The sequence below is a fragment of the Harpia harpyja genome, chromosome 13 (assembly GCF_026419915.1).
Source record: "Harpia harpyja isolate bHarHar1 chromosome 13, bHarHar1 primary haplotype, whole genome shotgun sequence".
In the NCBI taxonomy this organism is placed as follows: Eukaryota; Metazoa; Chordata; class Aves; order Accipitriformes; family Accipitridae; genus Harpia; species Harpia harpyja.
In genome coordinates this window covers 214836-237111 of record NC_068952.1, presented here as the reverse complement: position 1 = coordinate 237111, position 22276 = coordinate 214836, and the positions used below count along the sequence as shown (strand labels likewise).

Genomic DNA, 22276 nt, shown 5'->3' with positions numbered 1-22276 from the left:
TAAACAAAATTAAAAATATTTTTATAACAACATCTCTTTCATCTTTATCCTCCTTTTTTAATTTCCATTTTTGTGTATGGTTTATAATGCATATAATAGTACAGTAGCACAGGTATGTAATTTATAAATAAATATGCGTATGTTGGGGGGGGTGCTTGAAAATTTTTACTGCTAGGGATGCGTGGTCAAAAAAATTTGGAGACCATGGCTCTACTGGATGCTCGTACATTTATAAATCATTTGAAAGCACTTTCCTGGATCTAACCGTGACTATATTCCAGACTGGATATATTTATTTTGTATATAGTCACTTCTTTCTAGTCTGTCCAAGTAAATTTGTGTTATATATAGATATAGATATGTAACTGCAAGGCTATAAAATATGCACGAGCTGATTAGCTAAAATGTATTAATTTACATAGCTGCTAATAAATGATCCACAAAAGTGATGTGAAACACACACCTGACAAAATATGAGCCTTATTGGATTTCTACATTGATATGTGCTTTCATTTTCTGCAAATCCTTTTTGAAATAAACTGGCATTTTCAAAATCATAAGAAATTATAATGTCATGAATATACAACAAATACAGCAATAAGCAAAAATAGGCATCTTCTGAATCCAGCTTAAATTTGTTCTTAACACAATTTAATTATATTAATTGCATTATATTAGAGCCTGGACACAAAACACTCCTAAATTCCTTCATATATAGAAGGAGAATTTGCAAATGGATATGTCTGGGATTTTTGCTGTTAAAACCTCCTCACTTATTGAAAATTGATGTGCATATAAAAAAATCTGAACCAACGTCTGTCTTGGAGGTCTCGGGCTGGGCCAGTTACTTAATATAAATATACGTATATAGAATAACTCCACTGAAGTAAATTAAGTTGCCCCAATTTATAGCAAAATTAGTTTATCCATCTAGGATATGCTATTTCATATATTGCTTTTTTTATTTAAGTCAGTCAACAATTAGAGACCTACAACAGTTTCCACAATACTAGATAAGAGCTAGTCCATCACAGACAATTAGTGGCACGTTGGGATATTGAAACATTTATAAAAATTGCCAAATTAAAATAACTTATTTAAACATACAACAATAATCACCCTGGGTACTCAATACCAGTGAGTTAACATGACATACCCGATTAGCAGTAAATGAGGTCAGCAGATACACACCATCTTCATATGCATCTGTTAAAAAGAAAGAATAAAGTAAAACGTATTTGCTATTCACCTTTATTGGTTTTAATTAAATAGAAGAATTGTGCCGCACATACTATATACATGTATATACATTGTGCGGATTTCCTGCAACGTTTTGGTATGTTAAAAAAAAAAAAAAAAAAAAAAAAAATCACAATTTTGTGCATTACTTGTGATAATCTCAGGGGATAGCTTATAGTTATTACGAGGATAATACACTGTAGATGTAAAGGGTAAAAGACTTCTAGATATGTCTTGATAATTTGAATTTATTAATATCGAGGAAATTAGTTAAAGCTTCCCACTTCATCTATGGTGATGTTCCCCATAGGTTTGAGAACAAATCCTTACTATGTACATTGTCCTAGGTCCAGGGCACAATTTAATGTATGCAAAATATATATTCTATAAATAACAGCATTGTGGTATTATTTCACCATCATTTTACCCGTTTTATATTTTACTGTAATTTTAGTTTAATTAATTAAGTTTAATCATTTTACTGCAATTTTTCTTCTGGTTTGTGCTCATGCATCCTACGCCGTGTTGCACAATTATACAATAATCCTGAAATACAAAATTAACTGTTCATGTCAGCAATCCGCTGAGCTAAAGAAAGGCAATATTTACGCACCGTAGACTCTGAATTAGTTAATTTATCACGGAAACAAGAAACTTTGTACTTACCAATGCGCACCCCATCATCCCAATAAAGCCGACCTTCTGCAAGTTGACTATCATCCAAAGCAACGGTAAGTGCCAAGGGGTTTTTTCGACTATGAAAAAAAGAATATTTTTCTTGGGCAATCACATTTTATGTTTCTCAAGTGCTATGATTTATATTGTAGACATTGTACAGAACACAATTTTTCTCTGTTACCAGCCTCCCTCAATCCATAATGTTACATTTAAAGGAGGCCATGGGGAGAAAACCAAAAAGAGAAGAAAACTGCCTTAAAGTTAAGGTGCTACCATACATATTGATTTTCCCAGGACTGCTAATGTTTAACTCCTAATGTTTATACAAAATAGGAGATACTTCCAAGCATGGTGTACATTAAACCAGAAAATTTTGCTTTTCACCGTTTGAAAATAAGGAGTCCAGAAAAATGCTTTCTCTATGTAATTAATATAGAATTTATTTGCCAGGCCACTAATTGAATATCTCCCCTAAAAAGCAAAAAAAATAAAATGAAATTAAATTTTAATTGTTCAGTTCTTCTTATCATACCTGTAAAATGTAGTATTAGCAGGGCTTTGCTGAGCGAGGATGTAACCACCTCGGATATGGAGGTTGATATGTCCCAAAGGAGATGGTAAATTTCTGAATTGCCCCCTAAAGCCAATATACTCATCCTATTTATGATTAAAAAAAAATACAAAAGATAGATAGTCTCTTTGTTGAATTACCCATTTTAAACTTTTCTTTAGAATGCAAGTTTATAAATACCTAGATAAATACTAAGAAAGTTGTCACTGCAAATCCTTTTTTAATGCAGAACTACGTATTTTCAAGATAAAATCTGAAATTCTGCACACTTAAAACAATTACACCACACTTGATAAATGGAGTGACTTTTACAGCCTGAGGCCATAAAAATTGTTTAAAACTTTTGTCTTCCTCCACTCCATCATTCTTAGAAAAGTCATTATATGTATCATTGAAGGGTTAAAAAAAAAGCAAACATAGAAGCGCTGCAGATTGCAGATATTATTCCACCTTTTTACCTGTCATGTCGAACAAGATTACATTAAAAAAAAAGTGATTAACAAAAAATTGGCCAAGATGTAATTTTTTACATCACTAAAAACTCCTACTGGACATGTGTTGGTAAAACAGAGGTGGTGCATTCACACTCCACCCCAGCACACTGTATTCCTATTTGAACGTATTAGAAAAAATAAATATAATACAGTTTTTAATATTACTTACTGTGTGGTAATCATACCAGCGGGCATTTGGTAGGTAAGCATTCACCGCTACAGCACCCTGGAAATAAACATTTTTGGTTTAGGTCTATTAAAGCCAAAAAGTAAAGTTTAGCTCAAGTCACTTCTAGTATTTTCATCAATTTCTAATATTTTCTAAGTTTTTTCCCCACTTTTCTGGTATTTCTTTTTCTGATATTTCTATTTCTGACATTTCACCTGTTCCAGTACAGGGCTGATGAGCAGTGCCGGTCCCCACAGAAACTGTCTATATATTTCCCATGTAATTTTGTCTTCCACAAACCTGCAAAGTAACAGAAGAGTGGTCATACCCTCGATGTCAACCTTTCCCAAAATGTTTCCTTGTTGAAGCCTTTTTTTCTCAGCAAAACTACCATTTCCTCAACTGTAAGCATGCTACCAGTAATAGTAGGTAATATTTATTACCTATTTATTAATCATAGATAATAATTATTACAAGAGAATCCCATTTATTTATAAACGTATCAGGTAGCGCTTGTCAAGAATGTATTAAGATCCTGATGTGAAAATCGTTAGGGAAATACCACCTAGTATTTAATTTTCATTTCTGCTGCTTCTTCATGTTTGCTGGCCTATATACCAAATTTTTTATTTAGTATATTTAGATTACAATACTTTAAAAAATCACTTTTGCTTGGTATTAGCAACAGCAAAATGAAGTAGTGGCCCAATTACTTTCTGATTTGTGCCATTCGTTTTTTTGACAGGTACTTTGTCAGAATTAAGTCTTAGATTAATCAAAATTAGGCCAGGATTACATGCTGACAACTCAGTAGTTTTTAGCAGAAGACAAGCATTTTTAAATATTACACTTCATTTTTAACGTTATGGCATTAACCGGTCTTTGGCACGTATTGCCTCTTCTGACCAGGTACAAAGTCTTATACCTCTAAAAACATGTTTGTTTGTTTTTTTTTTAAAAAAACTCCTTTAAAACCTTTTTTTAAAAAAACTGCTATATCAGTTTAGCCAAAATAAGTTACCTTGCCCTGCAAACACCTTGACATGTGTCAAAAAACCTATTTTCTCCCTCTTTTTCTGTTTCTCTGCCTAAAATTTTTGCCCAGCTATTTTTGCAACACATGCTCTCTGAGTCTACACATATCCAGCACCAGGCAGAACTTATTTGCTGAATACCACTAGGGATGATGAGAATGAGTTTTAAAATTTATATATTAATTTTATTTATAGATAAGAAAAAAACGTTGACGTTGTGGGAAACGGACAACTTGAGCTGTCACGACGAGCCGATGCCGAACATCCATTTTCTCAATCCCTTGCCAGTTTTAAAAGAAAAATCACTGTAACTGGGGGAAAAGCTATGGACTTCAGTGGAAATTCATGATTAATGGAGAAGGAAGAACCACACTTACTCATGGAGCAGAGGGCGGACGACGGTGCTGCCGTAAGCGTTGGCTTCGTACATTAATGTGTACAAATAGGGTAAGAGGGTATATCTTATATTTAGCACTTTCCTGGAAATTTCTTCAAATGTTGAATTCCAGGCAACAGGATCTTGCCTCTAAACAAGAGCAGAGTGTCTCATTATTCAAACAGGATTATTCTGTTGGGAATAGATGGGGGGGAAAAAGCCCTCATGTTTAGCATCTTTTTTTTTCTTATATGTCAGCCATAAATTCATATGATTTAGCAGCAGTAATTGTCAAACATGCCTCAGAATCGACATAGCAAAGCAGAGCTGAGGAGATCTGGGTGGAGCCTTGCAAATTCCTTGTTCTCCTCTAATTTAGAGTACCTTTATTTATGTCTCTGTTCTTTAATGAAGGACAAATAGCTCTGCTCTGCTAGACCTAAAGCTCTAACGAGGATCAAAATGCTGTTCCTCTTATTGCCATTTTTCCAGTTATCTTGGTTTTTCATAATATAGTCCTTAGACAGCACAGTCCTGCATTTAGATGGTTATTTTCATTTATTCTTAAAAGAAATACAATCTTTTATGGCAGGAAGTGGGCAAAGTACAGGAATTTTAGATACTCAGGAATTTCATTCCACTGTTCCCTTTTCCAGTTTGCTGGAAAATGAAGAATAATTAGGGATGACAACACTAAGGTCAGTTTTGCCCCTTTAAGTGTGTTTAGCCATAAAAATAACTATTTTAGTCTCGTAAGTGTGGTACGTTTAAATAAAAATGGCCTACATGAAAAAAAAAGTAACTATTTTTGTCTTGTAGAGGTGATATGTTTAAGTAGAATTGCAACACGTGAAAAATAACAGTTTTGTTCTTGCAGATGTGGTGTGTTTACCTAAAAACGGTATATATGGGGAATAAAAAAAGTAGGAAAAGGGGAAATTATGGGAAATAAAAAAAAAAAAAAAATCAGTCAAAGCTAACACAGAAGGCACCCACCTTAGTTCCTTTCCCGTTGTGATTCCTTGAGTACGGGTAAAAGGCACCCAGCTCCATCCATCGAGCACACAGCTCGTACTCCGAGTCTTTAAAGAAGCCACAGATATCTGCTCCTGTCTGAAAATTAAAAAAAAAAAAATCCAATGGCAATACTATAAATTTTTGTTAATAAAGATAATTGAAATATAAGACAATAAATTGGGAGCTTACGTAAGATATTCCAAAGAGACTAAACTCCATCATACCTGCAAGGAAAAAAAAAGTAGTTCAATAGTAACTGCGCTCTTTTATTTGGTGTGGTGAGAGTTGCATAGATCATACAACTTGGGATAAGAAATAGAAAAGAATTTCCCAAATTCCCTCAGGAAAACTGGTTCTCAGGAAGAAAAGCAGCAGATTTCAGGCAACAGGGAGAGGATGACGGAAAGGTGACAAGGGATGAATTTGAGGAAAACATGGTGCTCAAACCCACGGAATCAAACCCGATTCCTATAGAAACTGTGAAGACTTTCTTAAGAGGCGATAAGAGGAAAAAAAAGGTCAAGAAGAAATTGGCCGTAAATTCTGATTGTTCAACTAAGTAGCCCATTTTGGCTCAAAAAATGGGATTATTAGAAAGGAAACCAAGAAGAAACATGGAATAAATTGGTGACAGGTTGTGTCGACGTACCGATGATGGATTTATCGAGCTGATTCCAGGCTGCCGTGTTGTCCCCCAGCCAATGGCCTGACCACTTTCCGCTGCTGGGGTAGGTTGAACGGGTGACGACGATTCCTCGCTCCTTTGTGAGATTCCGCAAGGCACTGGGATCGCACATGGGAGAAGAAACCAAAGGGATGAGGAGTAAGATAATTGTAAAAGGTCTTATGCACAAGTCCAAAAATAAAACAGATGGTTTATAATCTGTAGGAAAGCGCTGCTGTGCTGTCCTTTTGAGCGTGAACAGACATAAACCCAATCGAGATGTGTTTTTTTACTGGAATTCACTATGACCCACACATAGGCAGAAAGTCAGAATTAAGTGTCAACCAATCCACCATTAGAAAATTAATTGGCAAAGCAAGGAGGCACTAAATTAAGGATTTCCTGTTTAGGCTAATGACTTCATGGGAAAACAGAAGAGTAGCCCAACTTACATATTTTTTAAGGCTTACATGATCTGCCCTAGGACACATTAGTCTGTTATTGCAATACCAGAAAATTTGCTGCGATAGTTAAGATTTATCCTAACAAAACTCAGAGCAAGGCAATAATAAAGGTAAAAACAGAAGTACTGGGCATATTAGACCTGTCAGCATAGCGTTAGTAGCCAAAAGGGTATTGGAACAAAAAATAATCTGTAATCGTCACAAAGGAAATAAGAATATTTGAAATAGCCAGCGCGGATTTGTCTACAAATGATCATATTAAATTGATGTTTTCATCTCCGAGTGGGAATAGTCCTCACAGCGAAGTAGAACCAGTTGATGGGACGTGTCTTGGCATGAGCGAACCTTTTGGTTTGATTTTATTTGTCTTTTCCATAAGCACACGAGTGGTGTGGTTTAGGCCAGGGGTTAATAACTAATCAAGGATGGTGTTGAAGGGAATTTAATTTTCTTTATTTTCTTTTCTCCCCCATTCCCCAAATAATCAATGACATATTTCATTTCCTTAAAGAAGTCTTGGACCACCACGGCAAGATACATGTAAAGGTAACCATGTCAAAAAGAAAAGTTTAAAGTCAAAAAAGAAAAGTCAAAAAGAAAAGCCAAAAAACAAACAAACAAAATTAACTGAGTTAGGCAGAATTTGTGCTGCTTAATTTGTCTGATGATGATTCTGGCGCTTTTTGCTAAAACACATGTTGTTGATCTATGACTACAGTGTATGTATTATCTGTGTGATTTCTCAGGGGAATTCCTTTGCAATCTGTAAAGATTCACAAAAAAATACTAGTTAAAGCCCTTCACTGATGAAATCACTTTGCTTTCTTGGTACCTCCATTGTAATGGCCTAAAAAGCTGCTTCAAATAAGGTCCTATCTATTTTTTTTACAGGATTTGCAACTTTTGTGATGCTAGAACTCTTGCGAAAACACCTATTCACTTAAATTCCCTTAGTAATGAAACTAGACTAATATAGTGTAATTATTTCTTCCAAGATACACAGTAAGTCTTCTAGTCTGTTTTATTTCTTTGCAATATATTATAATATATATTTTTATATGATATATACTTTTATGTACTTATAGATATATAAGATACATATTGATATATATAATGCATACTGTAATGCAATATAATATAATATATGACAATATAATACGTGATAATATATGCTAAGGTATGATAAGGTATTATTTTATAATGCTATTACATATTATAATAATGTTATGATATGCAATAATATATCATATATTATAGTGCCTCTTAAAACAGAAGAAAATATTTATTAACAGAATTCACATTCAGAACCAATAATAATATTCCCCTTCATGTTCAATTGCTGTCTACTTACAATAACCAAATTCCTTTAGATCTGGCTGACAATAAAAGCAGTATTATTATGTCCTTCCTGTCTTGTCAGCTGCTAAATGCACCGTCACCTCAGTCAAAAATTCAAGTAGATTTTTTTTCTTTATTTATGCAATATAAATGTTACCGGAGGGGGTTAAGGTTGTGGAGATCTGTAAGGAAACACTGTTCCTTGCTTGCTCATTAAACTGGAAATGAAACTTGGGTATATTATCATTAAATCAGAAGTTATCAAATATAGGCTACAATATGATTCAGTATGAAACATATCATAAAATTTGTCTTGGAACTGAGAAAATGATTTCTTAGAAGGAAAACCTAGGCACATGATTTACATTTCAGAAGTCATTTTTCCCTTTTCAGCACCATTTCATTTATTTTAATGATACTCGCTAAGAATCGCTGTATTGGAGCTTATATTTAAAAATCTATATTCATTTTCCCTCCCTTGATGTAAGGTCAAATTAAATGAACCATATTATTATAGAAATAGGTGGAAACAAAAATTTGTGTGTACTTGAATTACTCGAGACTGTCGTTTACTAACTGTTTTTGATTGTTTAATCAGTGTTCGGAACTGTTCTCAGTTCTGTCTTGTAAGGGACAGAAGAGTGTTTTGGGGGTGAGGGTTTTGGGGTGAAATTAGCCACATTTAACTGAATTGAAGATCTGAAGATATTCAGATGAAAAGAAAAACTACGAGAACAAAATGATTTCTCGTAAATAAACTGGTGAAGCTTTTCATCATGAGAGTATAGGCATCGAATATTAATTTGCGATGTATTTTGGAAACAAAACCAAAATGCAACTTACTCGAGGGTAGGTTTTGTTTGTGACCATCCATAAAGGTTGTGGACATTGTAGTGACTGACTGGGGAGCCATCCGGGAGATATTGCTGACCTTCCATGCAGAGCGTTTTGAAAATCAATCCCTCCGATCTAGATCCTAACTCTATTGGAAAGGGAATGAAGACACTCATATTTTAACAATTTACATCCCATAAGAACTTTAATGAGTTACTTTTTTTTTAATTTGCATCATTTTGATTGGTGGTCACTTCCTTTTACGTATTTATTTTATTTTAAAGAAAACAATATTTTAGGTTTTCTGAGGTTGGTTTTCAGAAATTTAGGAAATGCTGACATTTTATTTCAGATATTTAGGAAATTCTGAAATTCTATTTCAGAAATTTAGGAGATTCTGGAATTCCAAAATTCCTGATACTCCTCTGTAAGTATCTGGGTCTGCAGTAGAAATAGTAAGTCAGTCAGTTACAGATGCTTTTACTGAAGAGGATCAAAGAGCAAACAGAATATACCCTAATTCAGAAAATATTGCAAATCTTTGTAAATACTACCATATCAGCCATATAGACAGAAAACTTGGGGGTGGGGGGGGGGGGAAGTCTATTTCTGAATAAAGAAAATATTTCTTTATCTATTTCTTTCCTCCGAGAAAATATATTTTAAAATATCAGAAAGCAACAGAAGTATTCTAATAAAGCATTAGTGAGTCATTGCCAATTAGTACCACTCTGTGCTAGTGTTTAAGTAAAGCCCTGCTAAGAAGAGCAAGTATTTCAAGACCATTCCTCATATTAGACCTTAAAATTTTACATACATGTAACTATTAATTAGAGGAGGCAGAAGGATATTTTTGAAAGTTTTAGTCATCAATTGCATTTTTCATCTGGGAAAACTATGCAAAACCCAGAAAACCATATCCTTGACCATGTCCAAAGTAATTACCTAGATAGAAAATAGATACCAAAATCTAGCAAAAAAAAAAAAATCTTTATTTTCAGAAGTGCCATGCAGTCACTGTGCTCACCAACAAAGACTGCAGTTAAGAGTGTTGATCATCTCCAAAACTTGGTTGACTTTCTGTTATGGGTTCAGTTACGGATTTGGCTATCTAATTTTAGGCATTTATGCCACATCTAGCATGTAAAAAATACTATATGAACCGGAGTGACCCAAATGATTACATTGTTTACAGCAGGGATCAGACTTACGGGGTACATATGGTGGAAAGTTTAGCTCTTGAGTTCTACAGCCACCAACGGCACCGTTAACAAAGCTTGCAGGTTCATTCATGTCCTGAAAACGCAAAACAAAATGCCAGATGAACAAATTTCTCTTAAATTTGAGTAATTAGTTCCTTTCAGCTATTTTAGTTTGTGCTCATAATATTTAATTCTCTTTGTCAGCAGGCTGACCAAATAAATTAAATGAACAGGAAAATTCAGGACCGCCCATTGCATTTCTTGTTTAATCATTATAAAGCAATGGTTCAACAGATGAGGTTTTTTGATGAGCAATTCCCTTCATAGACAGATTCTGAATATATCATCTCCCAGAGAGTAAAGCATCAAATTCATAGAGATTAATTGAAAGAAGAGGCTTCTGTTTTAAGAACTTCTTATTTATCGGTCATATTTCCTGAAAAGGGCAGGTTTTCTTCTGTGTAAAATTGAAAACAATACAGAAAACATAGCCACAGATATGTAAATTACTAAAATCTCGGAACTTTGTAATGATGGGTCTTGTCCTAGGTGCCTGTGGTCCTCTGGTTGCATCAGTACACCAGAGCTGGGGTACAGGAAAATACCAAATATTTTACTTGGTTTCTAATGTTTTGGGGGTTTCTATAGGAATATATTAATATTTAATAGATTCTACAGCTATTGCAAGTCCACTTCATTTAAGAAACACACTAAACCTGTCATTTATCTCATTTTGCCTCGCAGAAGTAGTAATGGTAAAAAATAATAGTCTCTCATTGCCAAAAAGGACTTCAGGAGCTTATAGAAGAGAAACAACACTGCAAAAGAGCCGTTAGGTGGGTCAAAAGTAAATAATGAAGATTTCAGAAAGTAAAACTTTTCAACAGGCAAAAAAATAGAACAAATAATGATGCTGTTAACAAGAAGAAGGATTTTTAAACTTTAGTCGACCATTCATGATATTTAGCATTAAATGTCTGTATCCCTCCTTCCTTGGAGGCCTCTGAACATTGCTGGGTTTTGAGGTGTTGAGAACCAATCTTAGGATAAAAAGATGCAGAAAAATCTGAGAAATAGAATAATTTTTTACACTTACAATCCATAGACCGTCAAACTTTAAGCTTTTAGATGCATTCTGTGGGTTGGTGTAGACTTCAGTGATTTCTCTTGTCCACCATTCAGCTGTGGAATTGCGGAAGAAATCTGGAAGAGCTACGTATGCTCGGTAGAGCTGTAAAAGTAGTAGAAATAAAAAAATAAAGCATAGACACAGGACTGAAAGCAACCCACTACTAAAATGCTGGAGTTTGTTCTTAAAACATTCATGGTTTAGCTACATTTTTTAGCCGTTCTGGCAGAAAGGCTGGACAGTTTCTGCAACTCACTCTGATGTTATTTAGGTTTTTTTGATGTTCTGGTAGAAAAACTCATCACTTTCTGTATCCGACTTCTTAGATTAAATTTTAATCAGCCAGTTCACTGCTTTAAACCTTAATGAATTTGCTGGTCCCTCTCTATTTGTGTCAGTCACCAAAAGATGTCAACGTTTACCTCCACTTGGGTTTCCCAATCCAGTGTGTTATTAACTTCTACGTTGGGAAGATCTGGCCAGACCTAGTAAGGGGAAGGAGTTGTTAAAATAATCAAATTAAACCAGATTAAAAAATTAGTATCAACAGCAATAAAACTTTGCTGCTACAGAGTCCAATGGTGACACAAACAGAAGACATTTCCATTTGTAGCTCTCAATGCGTCAACGAAATTTGGGAATGTACGTGATACTAGAAATCTTCTCCCCAACATTTAACCTGACATGATGCTTATTTGTATAAAACAATCAGCTTTTTAAGAACAGCACCTTTGCGTAGATGATGTCATTGGTGTTGGGCCATTTTATGAAGACATCCTTCTCCAAACCTCTTGTGAAGGCAGGGTAATCTGTTTCATTACCAGATATGGCTGGATCCTAAAATTAAAGGTAATACAATTTTACTTTTATGCTCAAAAGACAAATGCAGAAATGCTGTTGAATGCATTCTGTATTCTGCAACAACATACTGTAATTTAAAACCAGAATTCAAGACTCACCAGGATTAGGATAAACCTCATTCCTTCTTCTTGTATTTTTTTAATTAGAGCCGGTAATCCAGTGAAGCGTGGGTTAAGGGTGAAGTCCAGTTGCCGTTCCATATAATCAATATCTGCATACTGGACATCCTGCAGTTGACACACAAAAAATTAAAATAAAGGGCGCTTTTTTTTTTTGCCATTTCTTGAGTGACATCATCCATCAGCAAGTTCATCACCCTTTTGCAAAATTAGGCAAACTACTGACTTCTTTTTTTTTAAATGTAAAGTTGGAATCTGCTGCAGCTTAAAGCTGAGGTTATCAGATGAACGCACTGCCATAACCTATCCAGTCTGAAACTCAGCTTTCACCACCGCATTTATTGTGAAAGTAGAAATTCATACGCACAAGCAAAAAAAACACCCCTGGATTTGTGCATATGTATAAATATATGTCAATATATACATTGCCTGCAGTCATGCTACTACACACTGTCCAGAAACAAGGGAATTGGTTGCTCCATACTGAAATAATTTGATGTTAATTACCTGTAAAATGAAAGCCATGCTTAATTTAGGTATAATTTCATTAGGCCTAAGGCTTGTGCAACTCTTCCAAAACCAACCCATGCCAAAAAGTAGTTTTCTCAGCACAGGACAACATATAATGCAAATGAAGTTGCTTTATTTTATTTCCCTTGTGTTCCCCTGTAAAATGCATGGAAAAGTTGAACTATGGCATTAACCATAGCATTTCTTTTACTGTTTTAAATTAGAAAATACCCTGAAGCCAGAAATTCAAGTGCCATCACAAGCTTTAATGGCTGTCAACGTACATAGGGTATCCGGGCTGCTTTCATGTCTTCCACCAACTTGGCGATTTCTGTGTCATTTTCATAGCCGTAGCGGCATAACTGGAATCCCAGTGCCCAGTAGGGTGGCATGACTGGTCGCCCAACCAGCTAAAAATGAAAAAGAAAGAATACTTATTGCAAATAGATGAAAACAAAACAAAACAATCCAAACCCCCCCCCCCAAAAAAAAGCAAAGCAAAGCAAAGCAAAGCAAACCAATAAAAATCCCCAAACACTTTGAATTTGCAATAGGAGAATCGTACCGCAGTGTATTCCTGAACAACGAGCTCTGGTGTTGGGCCCAAAACCATGTAAAAGTCGAGAATTCCCCCAGTTGTGCGATACGTCAGAGCAGGCGTGGGCTGGAAGGTCACATCTGGAAAACGGAGGAAGCGCGAGAAGGCGACGAATGCCTGGGTAAGGCAAAAACTGAACACGGAAGTAAAATATGTTAAGAAAATAAAGCGGATTATTTTTGGTTTTACCCATTGCATTGCTGTTAAGCAAGAGAACTCCATGGGCATTGCCATCTCCTTCAAGACCCATGTAGAATGGCTGGAAACCATACGAATTCAACTTGTACTGCAAAACAAATAAAGTATTTTCTATTGGAAAGACATCATAAGCATTCAGTTATTTACATCCACCAATAAATTATCCATTATAAATGATCAGATACGCAATGGTCAAGTGTGCAACAAAGAATCTTGCGTGTTGAACATGCAACAGGAAATGTTGACCAGGAGCAATAATTTTCAGCTTCAAATTTTGAGGGCAATCTGTTTCTGAGTGCTCAAGGTGGGGAGGGAAGAAAATTTATTTCTAGCTTTAAAAATTGCTAATATGCTAGGAGAAAACTTTCTCTTCTTTTCAAATATTTCTAGGTAGCCTTTATGATCAAGACAAGCTGGTGACTTTCTCTTATTTTTCATTTACTCAAAATGTTTCAAATTTTCAAATTATAGCTATAATAAGGCACTGCTATTCCATGATTAATCCCTTGTAAATTGCCAATATTTGTGCTATGCAAAAAACCAATACATGGGTATGCTGAAACATAAAAGTTTTTTATTTAACTCTCTAAGTCCTAGTTCAGTCCCAAAGTTGTAGGACTTTTGCCCGGGTCTGACCCAGGAGGGCAGATCATAGAATCATAGAATAGTTTGGGTTGGAAGGGACCTTTAAAGGTCATCTGGTCCAACTCGCCTGCAATGAGCAGGGACACCTTCAACTAGATCAGGTTGCTCAGAGCCCTGTCCAACCTGACCGTGAATGTTTCCAGGGATGGGGCATCTACCACCTCTCTGGGCAGCCTGTTCCAGTGTTTCACCACCCTCACTGCAAAGAATTTCTTCCTTATGTCCAATCTAAATCTACCCTCTTTCAGTTTAAAGCCATTACCCCTTGTCCTATCGCAACAGTCCCTACTAAAAAGTCTGTCCCCATCTTTCTCGTAAGCCCCCTTTAAGTATTGAAAGGCCACTAAAAGGTCTCCCCAGAGCCTTCTCTTCTCCAGGCTGAACAAACCCCAAGTCTCTCAGCCTTTCCTCATAGCAGATGTGTTCCAGCCCTCTGATCATCTTTGTGGCCCTCCTCTGGACCCGCTCCAACGGGTCCACGTCCTTATACTGGGAGCCCCAGAGCTGAACTCAGTACTCCAGTCTCACCAGAGCGGAGCAGAGGGGCACAATCCCCTCCCTCGACCTGCTGGCCACGCTTCTTGTGGTACAGCCCCGGATACGGTCGGCTTTCTAGGCTGCAAGCGCACGTTGCCGGCTCATGTCCAGCTTTTTCATCCACTGGTACTCCCAAGTCCTTCTCGGCAGGGCTGCGCTCAATCCCTTCATCCCCCAGCCTCTATCAATACCGGGGATTGCCCCGACTCAGGTGCAGGATTGGCTATCTCCGTAGCCAATCAACACCGATTGATACAAAGCAAAACAAAAAAGCAGAAATTCTAGAAAAGAAAGCAAAATGCGGATTTTTTTTTTTTTTCCCCCCACTTACTCCAGGAGGCTGGTCCCTGGCGAACATTCCCCAGGTGTGCCAGTTCATGTCACGTCGAAACATGGTGTGTTCGGTTTCGCCAAAGCCGTACAAATATTGGGAGGCCAAGCGGGTAGAAATCTGAATGAACATGTCACTGAAGGTGAAAGTCGGCAGCTGAGAATCCCAGCTGAAAAGGAGGGAAATAGAACAAGATGACAGCAACGTCAGCGCTGGGCGTAGCTGGTGGGCACCCTTTCAAGGCCAGCTCTTTTTCTCTAAAAAACTTATTATTCACAAAAGTTGGAATAAAACTCTTATGGTTATCAAGAAAACTTCAACAACATTAGGACTTTCTTTAGAGTTTAATATTAGAGTTTTTTTAGGTTGGCGGGGGTAGAGTTTAATAGGGGGGTTTTGTACAGATTATGTTGAAATGTTAGGTGAAAATCAGCTTTTTTCTGTTAAAAACTGAGTCACAATCTGATAGTGTTCTTCCAATGACTGCTGTAGACCTGGGAGGCTGAATTATGGAAGGCATAATTTACTCTGGTTAGCAAAAAAGGAACTCAACCGGCAATTAAATTTCGATTACTTTAAAGAACGGCAAAAAATATTTTCAATCAAAAAGCATAAGACAAAAAACCCCAAGCAAACAGACACACAAACCCCCTTCTTAAACAATGCTGTGGTCACCTAAGGGAAGTATTAGGAAGTGCAGAAAATTGTTGTGCCTCCCCGATACTTGAGAACTGCACAAAAACTAGTGCTTGGAAATGTCTACGCTTTGTACTTGAAGATGATGCAGAGGGATGAAGAGCCAGTGTGAAAGTACGAGGTGGCAGGGAAAGACGTTAGCCAATTTGGGGAAAACACAAGGTCTTGTTCAGGTCACCTTCTCCATCCTTCCTCTGGGTTAATATTCTCATGCTTATGCAAAGATAAAGCAACTGCCGCCGGAGCAGAGTTTAGTATTTGACAGATGTGGCCATTTTATGGGATGGAGGCAAAAAGTTGTCTTGTGGCATTTAGAACAGACTGGACAATAAAATGTTTTGGCAGGAAAAAAGGAAAAGGGAAAAGGAGAAGAGAAGAAAGAAAAGGGGAGGGGAAGAGATAATGAAAAATGAAAAGAAAAAGAATTCAATTAAATGTATAAATAAAAGAAAAATGAAAATAACAAAATGAAATGAAAAACTTAAATTAGCAAAACGAAATTTAAAAATTAATTTAGAAAATTAAATGAAAAATTAATTAGCAAAATGAAATTTAAAAATGAAATTAAATAAGCATAGCTTACATCACTGTCCCTGTGCTTCTGCGTCGAACCTGGATGCCAAATGGTTTGTTCTGAACCGTTACATCATAAAGTCGACCCTCGACTGTGCTCTCTGGGGACTTGGGGAGATTTAGCGGTACCGGCACCTCATATCGCTTATTTGCATAATCATAAATCTATTCATGAAAAATTAATTCATTTCAATGCACATGGAATATGTATAAATTAGCAAGTTACGTTTTCAAGAATTCAGGGTAAAAATAGTGAAAGTACTTTCGTGTATTGCTGTTGACTGATAGAAATTAATCTACAGAGTGGAAGACTCTGACCTGGACACAGAAAAATGTTCAATTGTTTCTTCCCAATAACGGTTAGAAATCTGAATTTTTTAAAACGGTTGAGTAAATTTGCTGAGATAAGCATTGTCTTTCAATGTGTATTCTTTCTCAAATCCCTTCAAAACATTTGGGTCGGGAAATAAAGAACCTTAAGGTTTTATTTTGGGCCAGGAATGACTCATTTAATTATTTAAATATATTGATTCTAGTGTATTTTTATGTACGGTAAATGAATTTCAACTTTTTGGTTGAATTTTTAGCCAGCTTTAAGAGATTTTTCTTCAGGTTTTCTGTATCATAGAAGTTGCCATGAGTTGATTCAAGACTAAGAGCAGTAAAAGCTATTTGGTTAAAAGGAAAAACTTATTTGGATGACAAAGCATTATCCATATCACAGAAAATTGACTAGAAACATTATTCCCAGAAATAAAAAATATTTTGACCAGTGGAACAATGCAAACTCAGAGAAATTCTGCATTACCTTAAATTGCAGCATGTGGTTGGTGTGATATTTCACCTCCAGGCGAAGGGTACTGATGGGTAACATTGATTTCTCATAGGCTTTGAGATTGCTCTTGTTGAAGGTGAGATTGGCCGTCACTCCTGACGATGTGTATTTTACATCAGCAACGGAATAAGCGTTGGCAGGGCTGTTGTAATAGCAGTACGGAACATCTACATTGGAGGGATCTTCCTGCGGATGGAAACAGGATGAGGGAATTTTTTGATTGCTGACTTTTTTTTGATTTAGCGGCAAGAATTCCAAAACTCTTGTTTTTACCAGATAACCAGTTAATGTAGAATTTTGTCTAAAACTTCATGCCGCTGTTAAACAATAAAGAAGCAGTGCTGAACACACCGATCTCTATACTTTTTCAGATATAATTAATAAATTCAAGGCTATTCAGTCCTGTCTGAATCATTACAAATTGACAATGATTTAATATTCCCTCTGTCTGTGACCTTCACCTCAATCTCACAAAAAAAAAGACCTTGAAGCCTCTATGGTCTCTGGCCATTTTGGACACCTTCAGGAGGATGTGCCCAAAATTTATTAGCGATGTCAGATGAGAGCTCTCCATCAGCTTTTACATTTCTGTACTCATACAGATTGTCTTTAAAATACCCATTGGGAATTGTGGCTTATTTATTGAATGTCTCCTGACAGCAAGGTCACAGTAACTTTCTTTTTCTTCTGTAATTGAGTATAAACACTCAAATTATTCTGAAGTTAGATGTGCTGATGTTGGTTAATGCAATATCTTCCCACCTCTGAATAATTATGATTTTTCCTGCCTATTTTTAAAAATGAAACTACACCTGCTCAATTCATCTTTATTTCCAATGAATATTTTTTCATCTTTCATCACCAAATTCAAAGTCTCTTTTATCTTAGGAAAGGCGTTTAAATATATCCAGTTCATAACCTGACCAGAATGTGCTGAAGACCCATTTCCAAATATCTTAAATTATAAAAATATTTCTAATAACACGACAAATTCAAGGAAATGTATTAACCGTTTCAGCCTGTTGTTGCTTCAGGTGTGGCTACCAGGACTTCTTCCTGAGATGACATGAAGATTTGGGGAATGACAGACTAATGTTGTCTGAAGGAGGACTCAAAAGAGCATTCCCATCAGGGCACAATGCTGGCATATATTTACAGCCATGTGATATCCAGAAATAAAAACTATCCAGTAAAAAGCTTCAATATCAGGATTTATCATTCGGGTATATCTGATAGACAGGGACACAACCAGTTAAGTTCACAGAAGGATGAAAATTTCCCTGAGGTTCAAGGATTTCTTCTTATTCTTGATTCCAGCGGAATCAGGTCTATTTAAAATTACTTATTTGTTTATTTATTATTTACTTAAATTTATTTATTTTCCAATGAGTATAAGCATAAGATAAAGCAAAAAGGCAGCCCTCCCCCGCCTCAAAAAAAAGCCTTGCAGGTCCCAGCTGCAGTGACAGAGAGTTGCATGAAGCTGGTGATCTCAAGTCTATTCTACTTTTTATAATCCTAATATTATTTGTTACTATCTTTCAAAAAATACCAGCTTTTCCCTCTATTTTTCACATACTTCAGAAGACCAGAAGTTGTTGAAAACGGCGCTAGTTTCAATAAACCACCTATTTTTTTAAGTCCTCTCTCAGAGAGAAGGGCAAACGAGACTGTTTCTTTTGTTGTAAAATAACCCCACAAAAATAAAGTTACAGTTCTTAACGTGCTTCTTCCCAATTTGATTTTCACAATTTTTTGCTTACAGTCCAGACACAGCCGAGCTGTTCACATTTTTCCTTGGTAGCATTTGGACCAGGATGACAATCGTATTTTTCGTTGACACTGGTTCCTAGTGTCCATCTTAACGAGTATGATTTTCCCAGTTCGAGCTGGAGTCCTTGTATGAGAGCAACCTATAAATATTAAACAATAAAGCGCTATTAAATTCTACCTCCCATCAATGGTTTTTTTAGATCCTTAAAAACAAGAAATTGCCCTACGCAGCAACTCGTGCCAAACTTCGCATCTCTCCTGAGAAACCCTTATTTTTACAAATTCATGCGTCTGAAATTCCTGCACAAAAGACCTGAAAAAGATCTGATCCCGCAAGTCCCGTGGAAGCACTCCAGGGGTGAAGATAAGTGCATGGCTCTTTGGCCTTTTTAAATTAAAATGTAAGTGGTTAAAAAATTTAAATATTATTTACCCTCCTACAATATTGACTAAAATCCTAAAGCTGTTCCTCCCCTTATAAATTGAATGTACCTGCATAAATAAATGCAAAAATGAACTTTGCTTCGTATGCAATGTCTGAGGACAAAATGGTGATCCACCCTCTTCAATGTAACTAATGTTATTAACATAATTAACATTATTATTAAGGTAAATAATGTAATTGTACTTTTAATAAAATACATCGCATATACTGTGGCGTTTACCATAGTACTGCGTACTCTCCTTTTCAATATACAAAATACAGGCGGTACAACGCCAGAGATTTTTCATTTCAGTTTTTCTATTATTATTTACCTTATCTACAGGATTATAGGTGATATTATGAGAAGAATTTTGCACATTATTGTTCTGCAACACAGTCACCGACACCGGTTCCTGCAGCAATCCCAGTATTTTGATTTCTTCAAACGTCAAGTTGTTTGGGTCGATGTAGTTGTTGTTTGTGACATTCATTTGTAGAACGTTCTGAGGAATAATGAAATAATTGCATTGAACAGCCAAAATTTCTCCTGGTTTAAATTGAAAAGCGACAATTTTTTTTCTGTTATATATATATAAAACATGGTTATGTATATTTTGTTTCTGTATTACATGCATAATATATGTATGCATACAATACACCCACTTTTCTTGACATAGAAAAGTCAGGTCTGTTCAATTTATATTGAATACTATTAGACGAGTCCAACCTCTCGAACTGTGCCACGGCTGTCACATACACCAATACAAAACTTTCTTACAACCGTAAAAAATTATGATGTCGATGCTCTGGGTTCTGACATTTTCTGGCCTCGCTTTTCATCTCACTCATTGTAGACATTCAGCTACATTTTTTTCCAATATACAAAGATTTTTGTCAATTTGTCAAATTTCTGAGACTCACAAACAATCTATTAGTCTCCTTTCTTATCCAAACTGCCACTGATGCTTTACTGTTTTCCTGCTCTATGAACTGTTATAAATGCTATAAACATTTTTTTGTTGTTCTACAAAGTGGCAGGAAATTGGGAATCTTCAGATATTAAAAATAGTTAGGGGGGAAAAAACACAAATATCAGATTTCTATCTCAGTCAAGTGACAATATTTTGTTAAATACTTCATTTTTTTGTAAATATTTTAGGAAAATAAGGAGGGGAAAAAAGAATATCCATAGAAAGTACTATTCATTAAAATTGGAAATGAAAATCAGATCCTTTAAATATATATATACTTACATTGGAAACTTTAAAGTCATAGGAAACGTAGGATTTGCTGCTAACGGTATCTAAAATGTGAAGAAAGAAATTACAGCTGCAGTGCGGAATGAGACAGCATTAAAAAAGGAAAGCTAGAAGACCAAAAAGATGCAAATTACTATTATCATTACAGTTACGTTCAAAAGCTACTTCACTGAGCAGCTGCGGGACAAACTGCAACAATCTATGAAATCCTAATTATTTTCTGAAGAGGGAAAAATGAGTGTCGATATTTAACATTCTGCCAAATCAAATCTTTTGTTGAATTGATGCAGAGCACAGATATTTCTACATTTTCCTGAAGTCCAAATTTTTGGGGGTAGTCTTTTCAAGTTCAGAAGTTACCTATCGCGTCATGATGTCACATGCTGCTGGGGGTGCCAAAAAGCCACCTAATCTGCCCATTTTTGCCCCATTCCTTGTGTATATTTCTTTTCTCATATCGTTCGTGTCCTTAGAAAAGTATTTCTTGTTACTTTTGATAGCCTTTCCTAGCTATCTGTCGTAATCCACTATTCTTTTCCAATTATTTTTCTCTTAGACGAAGGACTATAAACTCTAGTTAAGATATATTAACACCAAATATGTGCCATTTTAGTATATTCTTTTGGCGTATTTTAGTAATTTGACGTGGTCTGCTCTCTAAGGTTAAGGAACTTCTCCTAGTTTCTAACCTACATTTTATTTCAGTATGGCTAAATAAAGCTCAAATATTTTTCCCATTTTTTTGAAAACCTCATTAAGTTTCCCATTCACAGCAGCCTACAATAGGGTATGAATTAGAGAAGACCAGGTCCATCTGAAAAGCAGTAGTATTAACAGGAATATGCCATAAACCAAAGCCCTTTGCTCTTAATATTACAGCTGATTGCAAAAAAAACCCCAATAAAATCTCTCAGATAAAAAGAATAATTTTTTTCTTATTGTTATATAGTAAAATAATAAAAAATAATCCATCTTTAATACAAGCTTGAGTGTTTTCTAAAATGTCTTCCAAAAACCATTCCAGATTAAATGTTTAAACTGCTTTCTGTCTTCTCTAGAAAATGGATATTGAAGGACAAAGGCTTCAAAAGCACCTGAAGGATTTAAGTATCCAAAGTTATTAAAATCTAATGAAAACTGGATGCCTAACTGAAACCTCAGAAATACCTTAAAAAATTCAAGGTTCTTTGTTTTCCAAAAATACCTTCACCTCAAGATTAAAAGAAAAAATCACAGTATTTTTGTTGACAACGGTCTTCCATTGCTCTGGAATCACCTCTGCTTTTCTTAGACACACCTGTATTCCGATGGCATTCATTTTCACAGTAAGAAAAACGAATTTAGCCTAAAATTTAAGTTTTTTACTTGGGTTGAATTAAGTTATGACCTTAGTATTACACTAAACTTTTTTCTTAAAAAGGATGTAAATTATTTGACAGAAAAACACTTGGGAGTTGAGTAGTATCGATCCCAATTCATCGCAAGAGGTTGTGGGGCTTTGGTTTGATTATTTTAGCTGAAAAATAAGTTTCCAGGCAGCTATTAACAAAAAGTGAGATTGGAAACAACACGTGTAGCCTGTTCCGCTTACTCAAATTCACGGATATGCTGTGGGAACCAAATGCCTTAAAAAATTTGGGGTTCAATAGCACACCTTTTAGTTAATAATGTTTTTGCTGATTTCCCAAGGATTTTAACTAATTCCAAA

General features: G+C 35.7%; 1 protein-coding gene across 1 annotated transcript in view; it reads right to left on the bottom strand.

Annotated features, from left to right (window-relative positions):
- The window catches only part of LOC128150332 (maltase-glucoamylase-like), a 46299-nt gene that overhangs the window by 2035 nt on the left and 21988 nt on the right, over positions 1 to 22276 (bottom strand). The window contains exons 22-45 of the mRNA XM_052806448.1: positions 20563 to 20612; positions 19642 to 19812; positions 18876 to 19025; positions 17086 to 17298; positions 16288 to 16442; positions 15009 to 15177; positions 13487 to 13583; positions 13265 to 13377; positions 12984 to 13109; positions 12169 to 12297; positions 11939 to 12046; positions 11632 to 11694; positions 11177 to 11311; positions 10090 to 10174; positions 8888 to 9026; positions 6228 to 6361; positions 5768 to 5802; positions 5558 to 5674; positions 4563 to 4711; positions 3367 to 3451; positions 3152 to 3208; positions 2450 to 2574; positions 1906 to 1994; positions 1157 to 1206 (exon numbers count right to left, since the gene is read on the bottom strand). Of these exons, the coding sequence (XP_052662408.1) occupies positions 1157 to 1206; positions 1906 to 1994; positions 2450 to 2574; positions 3152 to 3208; positions 3367 to 3451; positions 4563 to 4711; positions 5558 to 5674; positions 5768 to 5802; positions 6228 to 6361; positions 8888 to 9026; positions 10090 to 10174; positions 11177 to 11311; positions 11632 to 11694; positions 11939 to 12046; positions 12169 to 12297; positions 12984 to 13109; positions 13265 to 13377; positions 13487 to 13583; positions 15009 to 15177; positions 16288 to 16442; positions 17086 to 17298; positions 18876 to 19025; positions 19642 to 19812; positions 20563 to 20612 (2744 nt within the window). The remainder of the gene's footprint in view (positions 1 to 1156; positions 1207 to 1905; positions 1995 to 2449; positions 2575 to 3151; positions 3209 to 3366; positions 3452 to 4562; positions 4712 to 5557; positions 5675 to 5767; positions 5803 to 6227; positions 6362 to 8887; positions 9027 to 10089; positions 10175 to 11176; positions 11312 to 11631; positions 11695 to 11938; positions 12047 to 12168; positions 12298 to 12983; positions 13110 to 13264; positions 13378 to 13486; positions 13584 to 15008; positions 15178 to 16287; positions 16443 to 17085; positions 17299 to 18875; positions 19026 to 19641; positions 19813 to 20562; positions 20613 to 22276) is intronic.